At 44.3% G+C, this 16,652-nt stretch overlaps 2 protein-coding genes across 2 annotated transcripts; both read right to left on the reverse strand.

Moving 5' to 3' along the window:
- Positions 1–5,097: 5,097 nt before the first annotated feature.
- On the reverse strand, positions 5,098–16,348 carry LOC136479799 (putative disease resistance protein At1g50180). Its single transcript, XM_066477546.1, has 2 exons — positions 16,257–16,348; positions 5,098–7,959 (listed from the first exon to the last, which is right to left on the reverse strand). Exon 2 carries the CDS (start codon positions 7,875–7,877, stop codon positions 6,219–6,221), a length of 1,659 nt encoding a protein of 552 aa, XP_066333643.1. The 5' UTR covers positions 7,878–7,959; positions 16,257–16,348; the 3' UTR covers positions 5,098–6,218.
- Positions 5,228–6,193, reverse strand: LOC136455030 (probable disease resistance protein At1g58390). The gene has a single exon (XM_066455226.1). It carries the CDS (start codon positions 6,191–6,193, stop codon positions 5,228–5,230), a length of 966 nt encoding a protein of 321 aa, XP_066311323.1.
- Positions 16,349–16,652: the final 304 nt, after the last annotated feature.

The raw sequence follows: 16,652 nt of genomic DNA on the forward strand, positions 1-16,652 counted from the left end.
TTTGAAAAATTATAGTAAATTACAGAAAAATCATAAAATGGAAAATCCAATTTTCATGTACTACACATCAGTCGATCTACACAGTAAATATATAATATGGTATGTTTTAGTATAAAGTTTTTTTCCTATAGCTTTAAATCTATGATTTTCAGTAATTAATTCAAAGCTTGAGTTTCTATGGTCCAATCATAGTGAAATTTTTATGGTGGACTAATTATTATATGATTAAATTATAGTAAAAAATTTATGCTTATTGGATCATGTATAACTAAGTTATAAATTTATTTATTTTCATGCTTGATAAATAATTTTAAAATAGTTAAAAGTGTGTAAAAACATAAACGAGTTTGAAATTTTTACCATAGTTAAAGCATACAACAATTAGACGACCATAAAATTTTCATCAAAATTAGACCATAGAAACTACAGCTATGAATTAATTACAAAAAAAATATAGATCTAAAGCTACAACAAAAACGTTATACTAAAGCATACCATATTATATGTTTACTGTTTAGATCTAGTCATGTGGAGTCTAATAAAATTAGATTTTCAATTTTATGATTTTTCTGTGATTTATTATAATTTTTCAAATAATCAGACAAAATAAATAAAAAAAAGATAAAACCGCCTTTAAAAACCACCTATAACAGGGTTAGGGAGATAAAATGAACGGTTTTAAAAGTTAAGGGATGTGATTTACCCGGTTTTTGAGTTCAGGGAGGAAAACTAAACTTCGAGGATAATTTAGGGAGGTAAAATAGACTTTTTCCTTTTGACGTAGCAGCATCCAAAATCTTGGCCTAGAGGGATTCAACCCAAATTGTTAAGAGGCCCGGTCCAAACCCCATCCGGTGCGCACGGGCACGGCCGCACGACGACCCTGGCGCTCTCTGCTGCTGGACCGTAGAGCCGAGCAAGCATCTTGAGCCGTCAGATCACACATCCACGCCTGTCACGCACCAGCCGCCGCGTTCCTCATGTCGGAAAGCATGTTTTAACGAAAAAGAACATGGAAAACAAAAGAGATTAGTGATCGGGTAACGGGAGGCTAGCGCTCAGACGACCATAGGGCGTGTTCGGACGTAGCTCCAGTATCCCGCTCCCGCCCCACATCCCGCGCCCTATGCCCGCCCGTATTGTGCACCTGCGTCCAGAACCGCACCCCTGCGCCCATCTCACACCCGCAAGGGAAAACCATGTGGGTCCCAACTCCCAAGTCAACTGCCCCGCCCACGGATGCACACCGCGGAGGTGTCTGCCGGCTTCAGGCACCCGCACGTGAACTACGGCGGCGCACCAGCAGTTGCAGCAGGCTGCTATCCATCAGCCACCAGCGTCTATTGCAACATGTGCAACACCCGATCTACTTTTAAAATATATAGATAAAACATTTGTAACATACGTCTAAAACAAATGAAACATTTGAAACATGCATGCACAACCATAGCAACATATGCAACATCCAAATCCACTTTTTACAACAGCCATATGAAATAATTGCAACATGAGTCTGAAAACATCTGAAACACTTAAAAACATACACTTGAAACATGCGTGTATAGCCATAGCAACATATGCAACATCTAGAAGAAATACTTGAAACACACGTCTAAAACACCTGAAACACTTGAAAATATACGCTTGCAATATGCGTATATTATCATTGCAACATATGCAACATCAGAAATCCATTTTTGCAACATCCAGACAAGACAATTGAAACATAAGTCTGAAACGCCTAAAACAAACACGGTGTAGCACAACAACAACGGCCTACCTGGTGGGGAACCGTGGTAGACAGCAAGCTCGGTCGGGGGATGTTGAGAGTAACGGCCCAACATATATCCAGGAGCAGGCGCGGGACTCATCCCCTTCCTACCGGCGAGCGAGGCAGATGGGACGTAGGTGCAGGCGTAGGCCTCCCTAGGCCTCTCCCCAGGCGCAAGTACAGGCCTCCCCCGTGGCCCTGCCTCCTCTTCCACGACACGCGAGGTGGATGGGGCCGTGGCACGAGATGGTGGCACACGAGCGAAAAATCTTGGCAGACAGAGATGGGGAGAAAGGGGCGATAGACGAAGCTTGCGAAGTGCGTACGGTACCTGCAGGCGAGGGGCGACTGAGCCTTTATCTTGTATCCCGAACGTTCTCGAGCGGACAGGAAAGCCCATAAGCCTGTTGCCTTGTTCCGTGAGTGGGCCGAGATATTTTGCGTGGTCCATGGTTGTATGGTCCGTCCGGAGGGACGGACATCCTCCCCGGAGCATTCCGATCGGGTAATTTAGGTTCGGCTTTCGGGTATCGAGTTCTATGCTCAAATATCGTTGTAAGAACAACTGATGCCTTATGTATGTGTATTGGATCCGTTTTTCTGTTAGCATAAACATATGAATGAGATTATATTCTTCTTTCTTTTTCTTTATTAAAAATGGAACTCCCATCTCACCTTTCTAGGACTATCAAGCCTTCCAGGATTAGGTCTATGGGTACGAAGGCCTCTCGAATTTGTTAGCTTCTTCTGTAGACAAATAGAATGCAACGAAAAACTCATGACATTATTTTTTATGGTTCAACACATATACAAACTTAAATTATCATGGTCATATTGTTTCCCATTGCACGCATGGTATAAACCTAGTTTAGTTACAAAATAAACAAATACACATTTTGATAAAAAAAAATCCCATCTTTATTGGCTCCTAATTAACCATGTCCTTCTATAAGAAAGTCGATCATTTTAATACAAATAACATTGTCCGTAGATAGATAACCAGAAGTTTCAACCAAATCAACTATGAATGCAATTGTACCAACACATATAATTCTAGCTCCAAGCATTTCTCCATGACTCGAGACATTGAGGGCATGTTTGAATGGACTAGGGCTAACAACTAGTTCTATTAGCTCCATAAGTAGACTAGTAAACTAACAACTAGTCCATGACCAGTGAACCATTAATTAGTCCACCTGTTTGGATGCTTAGGGACTTTAGTCAACTAGTTGTCAGTTCTATGAATCCAAGCCGGGTCTGAGACGTGCTTTTTCTCCAATAGTTCACCAACTTAGATGCCACAACAATTCCTCATTTCTGCTAGCCTTATCACAAGCAACTTTTATGAGAACAATGAAAAGGGCATCTGCCTATTTTCTTGTTCGAAAAAATGTCACCTTGTCACATAATTATACTTCTGAAATAGAAACATACACATCTGAAATGCAAAACGAATGAATTAGTTTTTTTTTTATAAACAGTTCAGCCAAAACATCAAATGGAATTTGTCCAAAGTGGAAGTTATATAAGATAGCATGAAACGATTGTGCCACAATTAGCAAAAATGCTATGCAGATTGATCGTATCCATGACTAGGCGGCCTGAGCGGAACTTTTTCCATTTTCTAAAAAAACTGGTGGCCTCAGTACTGGCAAAGCGGCGCTCGTTTTCCACGCATGGGTGAGCATGCGGGCAAAAAACAGAAGGGGCGGGGACGGCCGGTGGCAAGGCTGCCGCGGGCCACGGGGTGGAGGTGGCAGCTGCGCCGGTAGGATTTAGGGTTAAGGTTTGGATTTTTGGGGAGCCCTCCATGGTCGGCGAGCTTAGAAAGAGAAGGGCTCGGCAACGATGGCCAGCCCGATGGTGGTGGCGGATTGAGGGGCGGTGAGCAAGGTAGCGGCGGTGCCACCAAATGGGCAAAGAAGATAACCGAAATGGGCGGTGTCTATGGCGGGGGCGGAGAGGTGACAATATTTTCTTCTCCAACTGAATTTAGGGGTGGGTGGGGATGGAGCGACGGAAGTGGGGGCTGGCTGGCAGGGTTTATCGAAGAAGAAGAGGAGGCGGTAGTTGGAGAAGATAAACAGTAAGGGAGAGATATTCATGTGGTCGGATGCTCACGTGCGCCCTAATAAAGAGAGTCACCCCCTTGAGAGCTGAGAAGCTAAGAACGTGTGGTTGAAAAATGTGAAGTTGAGAAAAGAGTCAGAAAAGATGAAGCGAAGCAATCTCAAACATGCTCTTGCGCAGCGGGTAGCCTCCAGAGCAAAAGAGGCCATTGACCTTGGAGGGAGTGTGTTCATAAATTTCACTTAGTCTTATCTTGCTTGGGCTCCACCCAATGGGTGCTTGAGATTGTTCTTCTGTGTGCGCCCTAATGCTATCTCCAACAACAACATCTAAAATACAAGATTTATTCGTTTTTTGGGTAGCGCTATCGGCAAAAGTTTCAATACATATTCGGCATCTTCTCCAACAACAAGACCCAAAAGAGAATTCTTTCTGCAAATGGGTTTTCAGGAGAGAGAATGTCCATATTTGGATTGTGCCTCTCAGACAACCCAAAATAGGTCTCCCGTATAGGTACTCTGTTGGAAGCTGATTTTGTATCTCTTGCTACCCATTTTGGGTTTGGGTGCCCATATGGGTTCCTTGTTGGAGACAGTCTAATAGCCTTCTAGCTGTACTTACACTCTTTTTTCTTTAATTGAGAGGCAAAGCTTTTGCTATGTTTTAAAAAAAAATCTCAAACATGCGCTAATGATGTGCATGTATCCAAACGGTACAATACATGGGATAACCGTTTGGATCCAACTAAGATACTCCTTTCGTCCCTAAATAACTATCGTTTTTTTTTTGTCTCTGTGCCGTAAGTTTGACTAAATTTATTGAAAATGCATGCAACATTTGTATCTCTAAAAAGTTTATTATAAAAATAGATTTAACGATCTATTTAATGATATTAGTTATGTACCATGAATTTTAATATTTTGTTATATAAAATTAGTCAAAGTTATTTTTCGAAAAGCAAAAACGACAATTATTTAAGGACAGAGGGAGTATAAAACAAATAGGAGGAGTGCGCCTGCCTTATGACTTATGAGCATGTGGATTTAAACCATGAGAGCTTATACAAGGTGAAATTATGATCCTAATAACTGGTTTTCCATTTTTATGTTGCCTCAGCACCCATCATTTTTTATAATGGTGCATGGACACAGCTAATAGTTGGCTAGAAGGGATCGAAACAGGACCTAAACAGAGGTGCTACTTTTACCTCCGCACTTATCTCTCTTAGAATGGGTAGCATTCTCTTGGATGGAAAGAGTACTCAGTATACAACATTATAAATACAGGTTTCCTCTTTCGAATATGGTATATATATAGAAAAGAAATGCCAACAAATCGAACAAGCTCAGAGACTTACTGGATGCGTCGAAAGGTCTACTCTTGGATCTAGTTGTCATTTATGATGAGCTTGCAACCTTTCTTCTCCAGTTCTTCACAATTTTCCTTGATCAGCTTGTTTTCCATTCCTTCCAGGATCAGCTCCGTTACGGATGGTAAATTCAGCAGTCCATCTGGAACTGGAAGGCTCGCCATACGTTTGCATTTATAAAAACTCAAGTTGGTGAGGTTCGGCATTGTGCCAGCCTCGAACCTCAATTTCTCGACAGAAATGGAAGCAAGCACCAAGCGTTGCAACTGCCGGAACCCACCAGGAGGGCTGGCCAAGCTTGGGCCTTCATACTCTGGAATCGCCAAAAATAGCTGCCCAAGGCTCCGAAGCTTTGCGAGGATCAGGAGCACATCTTCTTGTAAAGGAGAACGAATACGTAAAACAAGAGTGCGAAGGTTCGGTGGGAACAAGTTGATTCGCAGGAACTCATTTTGACCCGATAACCATCCCAGATAAAGTTTAACAAGGTTTTGATGGCCTGATAAATTGGTAAGGATATCCACAGGGATGTTATCCCCAAATAACATCAAAGACGTCAGCTGGGTCATGTCCATGAGCGATTTTTGTGTATGACTCCAAATATACTTCTGAACCTTGCCAGCATGTGGCACACTAATGCTTAAGGTTTGCAACTCCTTTTGTTTCTTTGTTTTCACAGGGGACCATTCTTTAACAGGCCAGAACCGGGCATGCCTCAGTGTAGCTATATTCCACAAAGAAGTAGGAATAAAGGGCAGATCTGTGTTGATCGAGTTAACAGATTGCAGGTTGAGAAGCTGCCCTATAGAAAATGGGAGCAATACATTGTAACAATCTTGGAATGTGATATATCTCAAATGAATCAAGTGGCTCACTTCATTACGAAAATGCTCCAAATTTGAGTTGCTCAAGTAAAGAACCCTCATGAACCTAAATTTCCTTAGGGTAATGGAAGACAACTTGAAGCCGAATATAGTTCGCATGTTCTGTGTGGGTTGGTCAATCCTATCATAGAAGGTGTCCTGGAGTGCAGTGCGATAAAATGTCACTGTATCTGATGAAGATGCACGCAGATCCCCCCTGAGTTTTGCACACAACGAAAAATCCTTCTTTCTGTGCTTTCCGGACAGCCCAGTCCTGAAGTATATCATGGACTTCAATGGCATGAATCCACCCATTAGCAGTACTCCTATTAATAAACTGCACCATTGATCTTTGAGCTAATTCCTCCAAAGAATTCCGTGCGGTTTCTTCCAATGAGTATCTGGTTGTCTGAGGAATAAGACCTTCCGAAACCCATGATTCTGTAAGAGCATAATCCACAATCCTGTTATCCTCGGGTAAGCACGCTGTATAAAGAAAACAAGACTTCAAGTGATGATCTAGCATGTCATCATAACTTCGAGCTATTATGTGCTGCATAATTTCCCATTTGTCTGTAACCTCCCAATCCAAGTAACTGTCCATTTTCACCCACATATCAAGGTGAAGATTCTTGGATAGGTGCGCTCCAAGAACAACAAGAGCAAGGGGCAACCCATAACATTTCTTTACAAGATTCTTACCCAAAGTTTCAAACTCTAGGCGTTGGGCAGTATCAATAGTCTCATATGATGGAAATGCCTTTTGACTGAAAAGTTGCCAACTTTCCTCCTCATTTAGATGCCTAAGTTCATGAATAAAAGTCATTTTGTCGGCTTGCTTAGCAGCTTGAAGATTACGAGTTGTTAGTAACACTCTACTTCCATTATGTGTATCAGGAAAAGATTTCTTCATTACGTCCCATGTATCTGTCGTCCAAACATCATCAAGTACAATTAAATATCTTCTTTCCTTAAGAAAATCATGCAACTTTTGCGTTATTTCTTCTATTCCCATTTTGTCCAACTCATCTACTGTTTCATTGTTCAAGAGTTTTTTGCTTTGCCTTTTGATCCCCATAGCTTGCTCTGCAATGTCCCTAAATGTGTGGAGCACATCAAAGCTCTGTGAAATTGAAGTAAATGCAAATGCATTAAAATACCCATTAACTTCCGCTGAACTATATATTTTCCTTGCTAGGGTGGTCTTTCCTGCCCCACCAATTGCAACGATGGAGATGACAGTAAGCTGTTTGTTAACCATATTTTTCAATTTTCCCTCAATTTCGTTGAGGTCATCCTGAAACCCAATGATGGCATCATCATCAAGAAATGGTTTAGACAGTGCATTTGTTACAGCACTACATGGTTTTGTCGCTGTATTACCACCAATATTAAGAATGCCAAGTCTGCTTGCACTGGTCGTAATCTCTTGAATCTTCGTTCTTACTCGATTAATATCAACACCGACCTTATGAAAAGTTACCAGGTCTCTGGGAAAGCAAGCGTACCTTGAGATGAAACCCCCAAAACCCCTTTTAAGCCTCTTGCGCTTCTCAATGTACCCAGCAACTTCTATGATGTTTTCTGCTTCATATGCTGCATCTCTGATTTGTCGTACCAAGTTTATGGCGCTTGCATTTCCTGCCCTTGTTTTCTCATCAGCATTTTTCAGGAAGCACTGCAAGCGAGACAGCTCTTCCTTCAAGAAGCCCACCTCATCAGGAACTCCACAAAGGAAAGTGGTCTCCTGGGAGGCAAGATTACTGAGGCTGACAACCACAGAAGAAACAACAGACTCAGACATGCCTCTGATCCTTCTCACTCTTCCATGACGGCATGTATGTGGAAGCTCTCCAATGAAAAGACCATGCTTCTTTTCGTGGACCCTGCATGATTCTTGATTAGTATGCTGTATATACCCCGTAGCAAATAAGACTGCACATTGGACTTGGATCGCTGGGAAAGATGTGCTGCGGGGAAATAATGGCTACTGTACTGTCCTCCAAGTAATCAAGTACTAAATCCGTTCTAAATTATAGTTCGTTTTATTTTTTTAACCCCAAATTTGACCACTCGTCTTATTCCAAAAATTGTGCAAAATATCACTTCTTTTGATGTGGCTTGCTTTATTAATAAAAGTTCTTCAAGAATGATTTAAATTTGACTATATTTGCACAAATTTTTTGAATAAAACGAGTGGTCAAACTTGGGATAAAAAAAAGTCAAACGAACTATAATTTAGAACGGAGGGAGTAACAATCTAGAGACTTGGGAACATGGAAGCTGGCTTAATCAGTCATACTGTAGACATAAGCGACAAGTTTTCTTTTCCACCAGTAACAGTCAATTTCTTGGGCATTTGTATGGGGATAGACTGATGCTTATTAACCAACCATCTAAACTTCTTTACCTGGTTCACAAAAATATTTTAGAATAGTACAAACTGCAACTATATATATATGATATTTCTTAGACTAAATCGTCCACAACTGGTTTTTTGTTGACGCCGAATTGATCCCAGATCACACACCAGCGAGGGATAGCACGTCCGAAGGTTGCAAACAACCTATCACATGTAGCAAACGATTCTAGAATCAGCGAAACCGATCTAGAGATTGATGCCGATTTAGAGCTCGTTCTTCGCCGCAAAAACTCGGGAACACCTCCCAGAAGGACTTGTTAGGGAGATGCATGCTAGAGGTTGTTCTAGGATCGGCAAGATCACCTAGAACGCCGTTGAATCTCGCGGAGAGATGCAATAAACAGTAAGATACTGGAAAATAGGGTAATATGTGAAAATGACGACTGAGTGTTGGATCCATCAATCGGCTGTGATCCTCTGATATATATATAGGGGGTGGTCTTTTTAGTAGGAAACAAGTCCAAATCGTATTCTACATGTTTCCTACGTGAAAATAGATCCAAAAATCAATTTGGAAAGTAATCGGTTTGGACTCGGCAGGAAAAAACGGCCTAGCTAGGAACCGGTTTTATCGGGCTCGGGGAGGTCCGCCGGCCGAGTAGCAACAGCAGACCCAACCTGGCCTGGTGTCAAACCAATTAGGCCGGTTTCCTCGGGGCTAGTGTTACACCGTAAATCATTTACTAAAACATATCATGAGCATCATGTTTATGTGTTAATGCATGTGATAAAGTGTGTAGCTCAAATTTTGTAACTCGAAATGATCAACTAAAATGCGAAACGAAGGTTGATTCGATAGTCATGTTATATCACTTAGGGTTTAAATCCAATTTTTATTAAATAAAAATGATATAGAACATATACGTGTCACCTTAATAAAGTTGGAAGTACAAACCTTGTAGATGACAGTGAAATACTTGCGGTCAAAAAATAATATTACTAGCTAATATTTCCACTGGCGTAGAAATCGCAAATGGAAATCAAATTCAGCTCAAAAACTTAGAAATTTTCAAGTCTGCCAACAGCTAGACATTGCTATGTTTAGCAATTTATTGTGAGAGATTGGATTAAAGGGTCGTGTAGTGTAATAGCTCGATTTGGTAGTGTCATGTGCCATCTTGAGCATGGTGAAGACGGTTTAGGTTTAGGAGCAACCATTTGGTCGTGTTGAGCACTTTAAAATTCATGCGCGTTACCGGTTTCGGACTGGTTGGTCGTGTAGCCACGATCACCGTGCTCGGGCGCTCGGCGTTGCCGCGTTGGTCACGTGTGCGTGTGCGTGTGCGTGTGCGCGCGCTGCCACGCGCGGCCGGCCATGGCCGCCTCTGGCTTGGCCATGGCTCGGCTGTCTCAGGCCCGCCGCGCGGAGCCGCCGCCGCCGCCACCTGCCCCGTCGCGACGCTGCCGTCGCATTGTCGCTGTGTTCGCGCCGGTCCGCTGCATCTCTGCGCTGTTGACCCTATGCGCGTCGTCTCTGCCATGCGCACGTGGGCAAGCCGCCGTCGCCATGCCATTTATGGCACTGTGGCGCCCGGGCCACGCCGATCGGACGTGGGCACACGTTGTTCGTAGCGCCGGTGCGTAGGCCTCCTGAGCTCGCCGCTCGCGTCCCGCCAAGGCAAGGACGAGCCGAGCCCACTGCCGCGCTCCATTTCTCTCTTTCTCTCTTCTCTCTCTGGTTTCCGCCGCCGCTGAGTCACGTCACGGCGAGTCAGAGAGTGAGCACCTCTCATTAATTCCTCATGCTCGTGTCTCCGCCTTCACGCCCCCTCTCCAGCCGACCCCACCTCGCCTTGACTCGCGTCACGCCGAGCTCCAATTTTGGAGCTTTGCCCGCCGCCGTGCCATTAAGGCCCATCACCGTCCGCGCCGTGGCCAGCCTCCACCACTTCATCACACACCAATTCTGCTGCACCACTAGCTAGCCTTGGCTCTCTCTTCGTCGTGCGCACGCTAGTCGCAGCTCTAGTGCCGCCTCCTCGCCGTTGACGCGGCCGTGCCTTTGTGGTCCACCATTCACCTCTCAGCGCGCACGTGGCCAGCCTCGCTTGGGTCGTCTCTGGCCGAGCCGACTTCTTGGTAAGGTCACTGGTGAGTTGTCATTGCTCACCCGCTACCCTACTGCCTTGATTGTTGCTGCGGCTCACCAGAACGCCTTCGCCATTGCCGCAGTGTGCCTGCCGTCATGGAGAGGTCCTTCTACGGCATCCCGACTCGTCAACCGCCGCCCATCGTCTCGCGTCAAACCCTAGGTGAGCGTCGGCCTCGTAAATAGGTCAGCGTGGGTCCCGTATGATCGGCGCAAGCGCTAGTGCCACCGCTCGCCGTGCCGGAGCGTGCGGGGAAGGCCGGGGGCCTTGCCGTTGTAAAGAGGAGAAAGATTCGAGGGTTCTACTGTAAAGTCATTGTCTATAGAAATAATAACGTGGACTGTGGGTTGTTTTGCTCAAAGTCCAGGGGCGTTTTTGCTAATGTGCCAGCGCGCGCGGGATTCCCCGCCGCGGGCCACCTCGCGTTGCAGGTCGGCCTCGCGTGGGCCGCGCCAGTGGGCCACCGCGCGCTCACTCGTGTTGCGTTGTGTGGGCCGCGTTGGGCCAAAATCAGTTTAGCTTTTTCGTAGAGAATAGAAATATCTTTTCATTTTAATTCTGAGCTGAACTTTGGTAATTAATATAAAATCATGTAGGCATCCAAAAATTATGAAACTAATTTTGTTAGGTTCCTAAAATCATGACCTATCTGCTAATGTATTTTGTTCACTTAGTTTCATAGAATTTTCAAGAGTAGACTAATTAATTTGACGCACTTAAAATGGGTAAAACATGAACTTGTAGGAATTATTGTGATGAATTGGTAGTAGTACTGGTCCTGAAATTTTTACAGTAGATTCCTAACAATATTAAGTGTTCACTGTAATTTTTGTAGCTCTATAATAATTAGTTTGCTAAGGTAGCTAAATGAACCCTAGTTCAAAAATATATATTTAATCAATCAAATGTCAAAAATAATTCGAGGTTTGTAAAACGAAAACATTTTCTAGAAACGAGCCTCACTTGACCACGTGGATACATGGCTTAGTATGTTAGTCATTAGAGCTAGCTCGTTAGCTAGCGAGACGTAATCGTATTTTAAAGTTGCGGTTGTCGTTGATCATTTACGTTTCTACGTTGCATCCGCGTATATCATAATAGGAACAACGATAGATCGCGAAGACATCTAGAGTAGCAGAAGCAGATGGTGACGTGATGATCATGCCACCATGATGAACAACTAATTTGGTTATATTTTACCCAGGTAAACCCCGGTGCATAACCGCTATTATTCTGCACTTTATCTTATGCTTGTGCATTAAGTTTTAAAGAGTTGAATGAAAACCACTTGTATATATATATAGAACTACTATCCTGTAGCTGGCTACAAAATAACTTATTCTGTAGCCACTTTGAGTTACGATAATTACTATATTAATTTACGAGATTATAGTAACTCCTTACTAAGTGGTTTAATATAACGTTATGGTAAATATCCCCCGTGTGTTATAGTAACCCAACTATCGTAAATATGTATTGACATTACGGTAAATTAGTATATAAAATTATGGTAAATGGAGGTGGCTACAGAATAACTTATTCTATAGCCGGCTACTGAATAGCCTCTCCCTATATATATATATATATATATATATATATATATATATATATATATATATATATATATATATATATATATATATATATCCTATGAGTTCTACTAGTATGACAGGATCGTATAGATTGCTATGTTACAGGACTCCGGTAGAAGTCGAGTGATTGCCTGTCACTCGCGAGAGATAGAAAAGATATTATTGTTGTCATCATATTACTATCACATAGAATATATATGAATGATAATTGAAGACCGGGTGGAATGGTACTTTGGATCTGGACTTGGTTAGGAATTCGAGCGAGGCTCGGGTTGCATATGTTCCGCTTGTGTCGATTAAGGATCGGCTGTTGCATTGGATTCTAGTCAGATCACAGACTTATTATCCTGAGCACATACTTGCTTATGGGAGCGGGAAAGCTCGTTGCTCTCTTTATCGTAGGTTCCGGCTCTTTTCGGACCGACTGATTGGAGGCGGGGATGGTGGAGGTCTAAGCACCACACTAAGGCCAGAACTCAGGTGTGGGGACTTGGAGTCTAAGTTTGGACGGGGACCTAGACCCCTTGACAGGAGAGTGGTGGGTTGGTCTTGCTTGTGCCTGGGGTACAAGCGGGGCGTGTGTTTCGGGGTACCCAGCTGGGATATATTGGTTCATGAATCGCCGTATAATACGGTACGACTTGTATACGATCTAGCACCATAGTAAGAACTGAAATATGAAAGATGGTAAAATAGTTCTGATTGCTTACCACCTGCTTAAAAGTAGCACATGTGCTTACATAGAATAGTTAGTTAATGAACTAATGATGACTGCTAATAAAATTGAATATAAGGATACACACTTAGTAATGTCTCCTGCGGATGCAATAAACCCACAAGCTAGATAGTCTTGCATATCCTTAGAGTTCTTTCTTTCCTCCTGACAGGTAAGTCTTGCGGAGTACAATTGAGTACTCAGGGTTTATTCTACCCTGTTGCAGGTGACAGGTGGATGCTAGAGCTGACACTTGTGTGTGGAAATCTCCTGATGGGCTCAGCGAGGATTTCCTTAACGTTGTGGATATAGAGTTTATTTGAAAATTTCACCCAAAATATTTTACAATAAAAAAATTATAACCTATTATAATGTATATAATGGATCATCATGTAATGTTTAAATTGCCATTAAATGATTTTGTTTCCGTTGAAACTCTGATAACATGATTATATTTCGCTGTTATAAACAATAAATATTATACTCTGATGTTGTATGAAAGTAATGTAAGAAATGACTTAAAAATGTGTAAGTTTTATTCTCTCATTTGTGATCCTGATGGAAAAATGTGGATTTTCGGGTTCTCTCTTGGGGTGTGCTCGACGAAACTGCGTAATTTAGCATCCTCCCTTGAATACTTAATGTCTAATGAAAGACAATCACTCCTGGGAGACATTAGATTATGCGGTTATACGACATAGAAGGGTGGCCACGGCGTGGTGCAGCAGAACCGGTCAGGCCGGTTTGGGGAGTCGGCCAGACCGGTTTGACAGAGGGGCACCGCCTCCTTCCTCTTTCCCTTGTGTACTTCAATGGCCAAATATACTTCTATGATCGTGTCATCACTAGGAGCATTGTCCAGAAGTCAGTTTCACGTTCTGGGTCATTTTTGGCCGTCAACAGTTTTCAGTTGGAGTACGTAAAAGTCTTTCTAGAAAGAATTGCTCAGAGTAACGCTGGTTTATTGTAAACAACAATAGAACTGCTCAGAAATATAGGCTTTTGGATTTTTTTTATAACAATATACATAAAGCATCTCCGTTCTATATCACTCCGTGACATCCGGTTGAGAGAGAGAATTGAATGTGTTCTTTGATCTTTGAATCGAAGGTGGTTACGCAGGACATATTTGTCTAGATAAATATTTGACACTTTTGTCAAGTGGCCCAAATCACCCAACTAGGACATATTTGTCTAGATAAATATTTGACACATATTGCTATTGAGTGAGGAACATAAACATCTCCAACAGCCCCTTTATCGTCTTCTTCAGCCCGCAAGTTCCGCTCGGAAGAAAGGCTAGTGCCGTCACTCGCCATCCCGTTCGCTGCTCCCTTCCCGCGCGCGCGTCCCATCTGCTACGCACCTCTCTGCCGCGCTCCTCCCCTTCGCGCACATGCCCATCCCGGACACGGGCAAGCCGGCGGCGGACTGGGGCATCCACTGACTGTGGCCCATCTACGGCAAGTGTCGTGGCCGCGCCAGGGTCTCGCCCGTGCAGTGCGCGACAACGCCTTTCTCTCCATCGTGGGGCACCGGGGCAAGTGATGGCCGGAGTACTGCAACACCCGCAACTGGCTGAGCTTGTGGGAGATCTCGGACCTGGTGGCATCGCTGCACCAGAGCTGGCCGACGCTGTCGTGCAAGAGCAAGCGCAACTTCGAGTTCTAGAGCTACGAGTAGAAGAAGTATGGCACCTGCTCCAACCTGGAGCAACATCATGCCCAGCAAGTGCGTGGACTGGGAGAAGGAGCTCATCCACTGCCCGCCCACCATGACCACCAAGTGCACCGATCGCGTCAAGATGCCTGTGTCTTCTGATTCTAAATGTTGTTTGTAAAACACATGCAGATCGATACATGTGTGCGTGATTTTGACAGCGGTTTCGAATAATGTGTTCCCTTCTACAGCTTTGCGATTGCCGGTCTGATTGTGTTCACAGTCATGAGCTCTCTGGTACAAAGGTTAATTAACCTCGCCGCAGTATTGCAGAATGTGATTTTGTCATTTTCTTGTCAACGTGCGTTCAGTCTTCCCGTGGGGAGGCACCAGATGGTGCGAGCAAAAGAGAGAAATTTTTATTGTGTGGTCCATTCAAATATGGAGAGACATTCGAATATAGAGAGGCTGTCGTGGTGCCTAAGTTTTTTTTTTGAGAGCCAGTATTTTTTCAGAAATGCCCGTTCACAGTCTCCTTATATTCCGCTTTCCGATCAGTCGACCGTGCCCGACCTCCCCTTCTTCCACTCTCTCTCCCTCTCTCTCTCCGCGGCGACTTCCCTCCAGCGACCTCCTCCCGATGGCCGTGGCCGTGCCTGGCGAGCTCCTCCCCCCACTCGTGCCAGCCATGGCGGATCCGGCGGCAGCTATAGTAGATCCAACGAGGTAGGTCTCCTCCTCTTGGATCTCCAAACTAGGGTTCCAGCGAGCTCTTCCTCTCATATCCCCCAACTTCGGTGAGCTTAGAAGGAAAGGTTTGGAGGGAGAAAGGTCGGTCAGGAGGGTGGGGATGGTTGGAGAGTGGTTAGGGGCCTGACGGTGGTGGAGGCGGTCGGGCCAGGGCAGGGCAGGGCAGGGAAGCTCTATCGCTGGAGCTCGCCACGGAAGGAGGGGTGAGGGGAAGAAGGCGGCCGCCGCAGGCACGCTATGGTTGCACCAGAGCTCCGTGGCCGCCGGCGAGGCAGGCGGGATGGGCGCGAGGAGGAGGCTGGTGGAGCTAGAGGTTGAAGATGACTGATAGATAGGCAAAATTTCAAACACTTGTTGTGGAGATATCTTTTTTTTAAGATGCTCTAAATCCTGGTTTTTGGAGATTTATTTTACAAAATCTCTTGGAAATGCTATAAGAGCAACTCCAACAGACTTGATAAATGTATTCATGAAGCCATTCATAACTATTATGTTAAAAAAAACATTTCAACAGCTTGTAGATATTGTTTTTTATTTTACTAGGGTACCCCACCATTCTTGTTGCCCACATTTGCCTAGCGAGTCCTACTTGCTATCTGTGGCCATTTTAAATATGGACAAGGAATGGACAAGAAAAAATTTAGTTAGACTGTTGTAAAACTTTATGGGCTTTCTATTTTACATAAACCATAATAAAAAAATTATTGGCTAAATCTTATAATTTAGCATCTAATTTTATCTAGTCTGTTAGAGTTGCTCTAAGGGCTTGTTTGATACACGTACAATCCATTTGTGAGAACCGCTCCCATAACATGGATTGGAGTGGTATATGGTCATCCAAACACGGCCTCAATAGTTGGATCGAAGAGTCTGCTTCATATGATCAGAGAGTCTGCTCAACGGCGAAACGAAGAGGTGCATAGGGTCGAGGTATCAGGTAGGTGTCAGCGTTTACCTCAAGCGAGCGGGCGACGTATAGCGTTGTATCGTCTCCGCGCACTTGCCCCAGCCACCGTCGACGATCGTGGGTCACCGGGAAGGAAGGCTGTTAGATTGATCTCATGACCAATAAGCCCAACGGCCTATTGGGCCTTGGTCTTGCGCCCTGATCGGGGGCGCCCAACCCTACATGGTTGGTGGGCCCCCGTCGCACTGCGCTATATAGAGAGGTGGGGGCCGACGGCTCAAAGTACGAGGTTCGCCGTGAGCCGCAAACCCACCGACAAAACCCTAGACCGATCTAAGAGGGCGCGCAGCCAGCGACGGGAAGCTCCGCTGATCCTCGCCATCGTCACTGCTACGCCCGACCGCACTGCATCGACGTCCGTGCAACCTCTACTCCACCCGTCGC

This window comes from Miscanthus floridulus, chromosome 1 (assembly GCF_019320115.1).
Source record: "Miscanthus floridulus cultivar M001 chromosome 1, ASM1932011v1, whole genome shotgun sequence".
NCBI lineage: Eukaryota > Viridiplantae > Streptophyta > Magnoliopsida > Poales > Poaceae > Miscanthus > Miscanthus floridulus.